We start from the raw sequence: 8171 nt of genomic DNA, 5'->3' as shown, positions 1-8171 counted from the left end.
CACTAAGTCTTTAAACACCAATTTTCCAGGTTTCAAAGTATTATTTTGGTTTTATCTTAATAATAAACATGATGGTCTACAAAATTTTTCTGAGTTTTATGACTTGCACATAGATAAAATTCTTTTTCCCCAAGACAGGGTTTCTCTGTGTAGCTCTGGTTATCATGGAACTTGCTCTGTAGACCAGGCTGGCCTCTAACTCAGAGATCCACTTGCCTCTGAGTGTTAGGATTAAAGGTGTGAGCTGCTTGGCTGATAAAACACTTTCTAAATGCCCTTATGAAGGCTCGAATAGGTAATAAAATTTAAGCACTTTACAGAACAAAGCTTGCTAAGTTTCCCTTCCTATTAGGGTCCAAAAATATCCTCAAGAATGTGAAAGCACTTGCCACAGAGGCTGACAACCTGAACGTGATTCCCCAGGATCCACATCTTAGGAGAAAACTGAATCCTATAGGTTGTTTTCTGACTTCCATTCCTACACTAACAGACAGACAGACACCCCCCCCCCAAACAAACGACAGCAAAAGTAATTCCTATACAAACAGGCTTCTTAACTATAACAACAACAAAAAGACGTTAGTCTGTTTCTAGACAAGAAAATAGAAAGTAGTTGTACCTGGAATAAGAAGTTAATTGAGCCGGGTGGCGGTAACGGAAGCCTTTAATCCTAGCACTCAGGAGGCGGAGGCAGGCGGATCTCTGTGAGTTCGAGGCCAACCTGGTCTGCAAGAGCTAGTTCCAGGACAAGCACCAAAGCTACAGAGAAACCTTGTCTAAAAAAAAAAAAAAAAAAAAAAAAAGGAAAAAAAAAAAAAAAAAAAAAAAAAAAAAAAAAAAAAAAAAAAAAAAAAAAAAAAAAAAAAAAAAAAAAAAAAAAAAAAAAAAAAAAAAAAAAAAAAAAAAAAAAAAAAGAAAAGAAAGAATGGAAATTAAATACAAACAGATACTAGATGATCTTCTAGGGTTAGGAAAACTACCTTTCACCTTTATAGGGTATGAAGCACATAGTATATGAATTGATACAAAGTCATTAAGCTGTGTACAAGGTTTATGTTCTTTGCTCTAAACTAGGCTTTAATTTAAAAAGTTTGTTTTGTTTTGTTTTTGTTTTTCAAGACAGGATTTGTCTGTGTAAGCCCTGGCTGTCCTGGAACTCGCTTTGTAGACCAAGTTGGCCTCCAACTCTTAGAGGCCTGCCTGTCTGTGCCTCCTCAGTGCTAGGATTAAATGTATGGGCCACCACTAAGCAAAAGACTGTTAAGTTTAAAAATATTAGAGGTGGAGAGATGGCTTAGTGTTTAAGAGTGTATATTGTTCTTCAGAGGACCCAAGTGTGGTTCCCAGTATCTAGGATCGAAAGCCTCTGGCCTCCACTTGCATGACCATGCACATACCCACACACAGATATGCACAACACATACACACAATTTTAAATAAATTGGGGGGCTGGAGAAATGGCTCAGTGGAAAAGAGTACTTGCTACTTTGGCAGAAGATGGGGTTTGTTTTTCTGCATGCACATGATGTTTTACAACCATCTGTTATTTTAGTTTTATTGGATACAATGTTCTCTTCTAGCCTTTGTGCATACCAAACATGCATATGATGCACATATATGCATACAAACATTCTACATATAAGATAATCTTAAACTGGGTATGGTGGCACATGCCTTTAAGTTCAGACCTTATGAGGCAGAGGCTCTGTCAGTTCAGTGGTCTACATTTTGAGTTCTGGGCTAGTCAGGGTTATATAGTAAGACTTGTCTTCAAGAAAACATAAAACTAAAATAAATAAATAAACAAAATGAAACCTTAAAACTGGGAGTAAATAGCAAAATGATAGTAATGTTTTTTAGCCCTCATGGGCATGTTTGAAGATGCAATTACAAACTAAAAAGAAAATAAAATTTCAATTATAAAACTTTTCTCAAACTAGGTATTAGAGGAAAACTCTGAAAAGTCATTTAAAATAAGAAATAAGGAGGAATAGAATGGTAGTCCACGTTAAGAGTAAGGAAGTAAAATTTTTTTTTTTTTTGTTTTTCGAGACAGGGTTTCTCTGTGGCTTTGGAGCCTGTCCTGGAACTAGCTCTGTAGACCAGGCTGGTCTCGAACTCACAGAGATCCGCCTGCCTCTGCCTCCCGAGTGCTGGGATTAAAGGCGTGCGCCACCACTGCCCGGCTAGTAAATTTTCAAAAAAGGGAAATAAAAAAGCCTAGTGCATTCTAGGTCATTGATAAAAACAATACAGTACATAAAAAGAGAAGAGCAATATAGACCACATGCGGTACTTTATTATTTGTCATCAATTTAAAGATGTAGGCACTTAAAAAAAGCAGAAAATGAACATGCATACACACACACACACACGATATGAATTATCCATTTTTCATAAAAGTTTATTCCGTTTCATTCAGAAACAACCATCTGTATATATCCATTGCTTTTCTTAAATTTCATGGTATATGTGTGCAAGCGTGCACATGTAGAGGCCAGAGCAGGATTCTGGGTGTTTAACTCTATTAATTTTTGCCTTATTGCCTTGAGAAAGGGTTTTTCACTGAACCAGAAGCTAGCCATTCTGGCTAGGTTGTTCCTGATCCAAACAATGGAATTCTAAGAAGGTGTAGCCATGCCTGGATTTTAATTTGAGTGTTAGGCATTCCGACTGAGGTCCTCTAGCATGCAGAACAAGAATTCTTAGTCACTGAGCCATCTCCCCAGCCCCAAATTTCACGCTTCAGTAGTATGACATAATAAAAGTAAGTCAAGACACTAAATGAACCAACAACAAAGCTGATTATAGTGAAATAGCAAATAATTCTTAGGTTTAGCCACCAATATTGAAAAGACAGCAACATTTTTGTTTGTTTGAGATAAGAACTAATCTATCCCATGCTGGCCTTTAACTTACTTTTATAGCCAAGGCTGGACTGGAACTCTAAAGATACAGAATTCATCTCCTCCTAAATGCTGGTATTATAGGGAGTGCCACCACACCTGGCACTAGTACTATTTGTTTGTTTTTGTTTTGTTTTTAAACACAGGATCTCACTCTATAGCCCTGGCTGGCCTGGATCTCATGTAGAACAGGTTGGCCTTGCATTCAGAGATTCTCCAGTCTTTGGTTTCCTGAGGATGGGATTAAGGCAGGAAACACCATGTCTAGCAATAATTAGTGACTTTCTTTGTTTGGGTTTTCAAAGCAGGATTTAAAAAAAAAAAACAAAAAAACAGGATTTCACTGTGTAGCCCTGACTGTCCTGGACTCACTCTGTAGACCAAGCTGTCTGGAACTCACAGAGATCCACATGCCTCTATCACTTTAGTGCTGGGTTTAAAGGCAAGCATCACCACCGCCTGGCAGCAGTGACTTTTATGTGTACATATTCTTAATTCCCCAGCATTAGTTTATATTTTGCACAAGGTTTCAACTTATAATTGTTTTAAAATTATTAAATTTTGTCTTTTCTGTATATGTCATATTACCTTGCGAAATGCTGACATAAGAGGTGTGATTTTTCGGTTGTCTGCTGCATCCACATCAGCACCTGCTTGCACTAGCAATTGTACTACATCAAAATGACCACCATTGGATGCCAGCCAAAGAGGTGTATTTCCCTTCTTGTTACGGACATCAATATGGGCTCCCCTATAAACAAAAAAATCCACAGTCTATTTACTATAAGAGGTTGATACTCTATGGTTCTCTTTACCATATAACAATGTTTTTAAAATGTTGTTAAGGTTACTTTTAAAAATCCACAGACAGTGAAAGGAATCACTGGAGTTCTACATATATCAATAGAAATTTACACACCTGTTAATCAGGAGCTCACAGAATTTGTAGTGGCCTTTGTCAGCTGCTATTGTCAAAGCAGTGTCTCTTGAGGAAGGCACAGGAGGGGCATTGACATCTGCTCCTTTATCAAGGAGAACTCTTCCAACCTCTGCATATCCTCCAGAAGCTGCTTCCATCAAGGGAGTAAGACCAGTCTGTTTAAACCAGTAAAGAATGCAATGGAATTTAGTAATTTCTTTAAAAGACTAAACTAATTCATATTTAAGTACATTCTGATTTTTCTCTCACAAAAGAACTAAATAACATTCTGTTTTCAATTGTATTAAATTAGCTTTCTGATAGCTCACGTAATCCCAGCTCTTGGGAGGTAGAATCAGAAGGATCAGGATGAGGAGTTCAAGGTAATCCCTAGTATTGACCACATGAAATCCTGTCTCAACCAAAATAAATAAATCTTACTAAATAACAAATGAGAATTGTTAGAATTAATGAGGCATGCCAGAGTACACTCACTTATAATCTTATGCAAGAAGGAAAGCAAAGCCATGCACGGAGATGCCTTAACTCAGCTCTTAGGATGCTGAGGCAGGAAGACTGGGTTTGAGGGAGCTAGAATTACAGAGTCAGTTTGCTCATTCTCTTACCCCTATCCCTTTGAAAGAGTTTTACTTATATAGACCAGCGCTCAAACATGAAGTCTTCCTGCCCCAGCTTCTATAATGTTGTAATCTTAAGACTATGCCACCATGCCTGTCCTGAGTTTTTATCAGACACTTTTCTTCAGCCAGGCATAGTGCCTGTAACTCCATGCACTCAGAAGGCATAGTCGGGAGGTTAAGTTCAAGTCTAGCCTGGGGTACTGTCTCAAAAACAAAACACAACACAACAAAACAAAAACCCAAATCAAAATGGAAGAAAACAAACAAATAATAATCTCCAAACAGTATGCACCATTCTAGGGCTTTTAGTAGGTGACTAGACCACAATTAATACTTGAAATTGAAAAGGAAAAGGCCAGCTTTTGGATGTCACATGACCACTGATCCCATAAAATCAACAGCAACAGTGGCTACCTACATAGGATTGATCCATCAACATTCCATCATGGATGGCAGAAAGGCTCATAAGGCTCCACCCTTCAGAGTTTATGGTTTCTGGAACAATCACTGGCAGGTAATGAGTCCTTGCTCAAGTAAATACCACCCATGTTCATGAAAATACACACACACACAATGTGTTTTTTGAGACTTATTATGTATACAGGGTTCTTCCTGCATATATGTCTGCAGGCCAGAAGAGGGCATCAAATCTCATTACTGATGGTTGTGAGCCACCATGTGGTTGCTGGGAATTGAACTCAGGACCTATAGAAGAGTAATCAGTGCTCTTAACCTCTGAGCCATCTCTTCAGCCTGCCTATTTTCTTTTTAAACATTTTGTATTACATTTGTTATGTCTTTGTGTGTATGTTCCTGTGTACACAAGTGCTTACCAGGTCAATATGTAGAAGTCAGGATAACCTGATGTAGTTGGTTTTCTCCTTCCACCATGTGGATCTTAGGATGAAACTAAGATGGCCAGGCTTGATATCCCATACCTTTACATACTGAGCCATCTCACCAGCACCCCACCACCACCACCACCACACACACATTACATTGATACATTATTTTTTAAAAATAAAAAGGCTGGGAGTGGTAGTGCATGCCTTAATACTAGCATTCAGGAGGCAAATGCAGGAAGCCAGCTTTCTTTGTAGAAAGAGATCAAGTAGGACAGCTACATAAAAAGACCCTAATCTCAAACAAACAAACAAACAAACAAACAAAACCAAACCAAACAAACCAAAAACAAAAAAAAAAAATATTAACTGTTAGAAATGAGACAGATGAAATTTCTAGATTTTTCCAATCTTAAATGACATAAGGTTTCAGTTGTCATCTCATTTAAAACCTAGTTTTTTAAGTATCTAATATTTCAAGGTTAAAAAAAGTCCAAGTATTGCTATTTCTAAATTCCAAATAGTCATGAATCTCTCAGAATTTATCACATTAAAACAGATTTTAGGTTGGTTTTTTTATTTTTTTGTGGTTTAGAGTTTTTACCAGTAGTAAGTATATGTCTCATTAAAGTGATTTTTTTTAATGTTAATAATGTGTATTATTGGCACTGCTTAATTCCCTAAATCTGCACTGGAGATAAGCGGAAATGCCATATGTGTTTCCATAAAACTGAAAGTGAAAAAATGGGCAAATTATAAAATTTCTTACCTTTGCCCTATGTTCAACATTGGCTTTGCGGTCCAAAAGCAAACTCACTACTTCTGCTCGGCCCTGGAAACAGGCCAGTGTGAGAGCTGTGTTCCGGTTGGTCTCTATTTGTGCATTAATATCTGATCCCATATCAAGCAGCAATTTCACTGCAGGAACATGTCCATTCATTGCAGCCAACATCAGAGGAGAAATACCTAGTTTACTCCCAGTCCTAAGGAAGAAATGTGCTCAGAAAATTAGTATGATACCTTGTGTTTTTAAAAAAGCACGACAGATAAAAATGTCAGTAAAGAAGGATTTCTAACATAGATGTACAGATCTTTCTAAATCAAGAATGGCAAAATCTCATAATTTAAAACATAACTCTTAAGGGAAACTGCCAAAGGGATGCAATTTATGAGAGAAGAATTAAAAAAGAACACAATTCCTACTTAAGATGCTTAAGACTAAGGTTAAAAACTCAGCAATCGTAAATGATAAGATGAATGAACAGGTGATACCTTGAATTAATTTCTGCCCCAGCATTAAGCAAAATCTTAATAATATTCACGTATCCTCCAGATGCAGCCAGACTCAGTGGTGTATAATCAGACACATTCCTATGTTCTTTATTGGCTCCTCGGGCCAGCAGCAAATCTACTACCTACAAAGTAAAATATGGACAGATAAAACAAGTTTATACCTAGTGCTCAAGTTAAAAATGAAGGAAATACAAACAGAACCTGCAATTTTCTTGTCTAAATATTTGACATTTTAAATATATTTTATTAGGCCTTAAGTATTAAAATATTAGCACGAGATAAATGGATTCAATATCTTTTTTGGGGTGGTCATATTTGTTTTTGAGACAGGGTCTTGCTTATGCCAAGGTTGACCTGAAACTTGCGGCAATTCTCCTGCCTCGGCCTCTAAAGTGCTAGGATTATACATATGCACCACCATGCCCAGCTGAATTTCTTATCAAGAAGTTAAAAAACCGTGAGCCTGTGTGGTAGCTCATGCTTATAACCCCAGCTCTGGAGGGTGACTCAGAAGGATTGACTCAATTTCAAGGCTACCTTCAGCTACATAAGAGACTGAGACACAAATAAATTCAGAGTGTTGTGCTCTGTGCAGTTGCATATACCTGTAAATCCCATGATGTATGGTGAAAGCAGGAAATGAAGAAAAGCCAGTCTTAACTATAATGAGTTGAGTGCCAACCTGGACTACATGAGACCCTGTCCTAAAAACCCATGGCCAGGCAGGGAAAAGAAATTCAGAGTTTCAAAATCCCAGTTGTAATGAAACAAGACCTTTTTCACTTATCAATTAATGAACAATGGATTTGTATTTTATATGTGTTAGAATTGTACTTGACTGAATGCCAATAAATGTAGAAATAAAGACAATTCATACCTGTATTTATGAGTAAAAACATATTCATTTAAAAACGAATGTGCAATTTCCATTATACTTAAATATATTTCAGTCCTCAGAAAATCTAAGGCAATGGTTCTCAACCTATGGGTCGTGACCCTTTTCAGAGATTTAGCAACCCTTACAAAGGGGTCACATATCAAATATTCTGCATATTGTATCAGATACTTACAATTCTTAACAGCAAAATTAGTTATGAAAAAGCAACGAAAATTATTTTATGGTTGGTAGTCACAACATAAGATACTGTATTAAATGGTTTCAGCATTAAGAAGGTTGGGAACCACTGGTCTACTGAACTTGTAAAACACATGTGTTTTATACATCATATGTGTTTCACATGTAGTTAAAATATTAATCATGGGGCTGGAGCAACAACTTAGCAGTTAAAAAAACCTACTTCACTTGCAGAGGACCCAAGTTCCCAGCACCAAAATCAGGTAGCTCATAACCATCTTAACTTCAGCTTTTGGATCTTAAATCTTTGGGCTTCATAGGTGTGTGCATGTGCAAACACACAAGTTTGAAAAAAAATCTTGAAAAAGTAATAAGCATGTATACATTAAAAACTATAAGCAAAGCCAGGCGGTGGTGGCGCACACCTTTAATCCCAGCACTTGGGAGGCAGAGGCAGGCGGATCTCTGTGAGTTCGAGACCAGCCTGGTCTACAA

At 37.2% G+C, this 8171-nt stretch overlaps 1 protein-coding gene across 7 annotated transcripts in view; it reads right to left on the bottom strand.

Annotated features, from left to right (window-relative positions):
* LOC101992219 (ankyrin repeat and KH domain-containing protein 1) overlaps window positions 1-8171 on the bottom strand; it is a 118328-nt gene that overhangs the window by 30072 nt on the left and 80085 nt on the right. For all 7 annotated transcript variants that reach the window (XM_013349515.2, XM_013349518.2, XM_013349516.2 and 4 more), the window contains 4 exons: window positions 6581-6723; window positions 6078-6291; window positions 3826-4001; window positions 3495-3657 (listed from right to left, as the gene is read on the bottom strand). In XM_013349515.2, the coding sequence (XP_013204969.1) occupies window positions 3495-3657; window positions 3826-4001; window positions 6078-6291; window positions 6581-6723 (696 nt within the window). The remainder of the gene's footprint in view (window positions 1-3494; window positions 3658-3825; window positions 4002-6077; window positions 6292-6580; window positions 6724-8171) is intronic.

The sequence above is a fragment of the Microtus ochrogaster genome, chromosome 18 (assembly GCF_000317375.1).
Source record: "Microtus ochrogaster isolate Prairie Vole_2 chromosome 18, MicOch1.0, whole genome shotgun sequence".
Lineage (NCBI taxonomy): Eukaryota > Metazoa > Chordata > Mammalia > Rodentia > Cricetidae > Microtus > Microtus ochrogaster.
The sequence above is the reverse complement of the archived record's forward strand: the minus strand, read 5'-3'. Positions and strand labels throughout refer to the sequence as shown.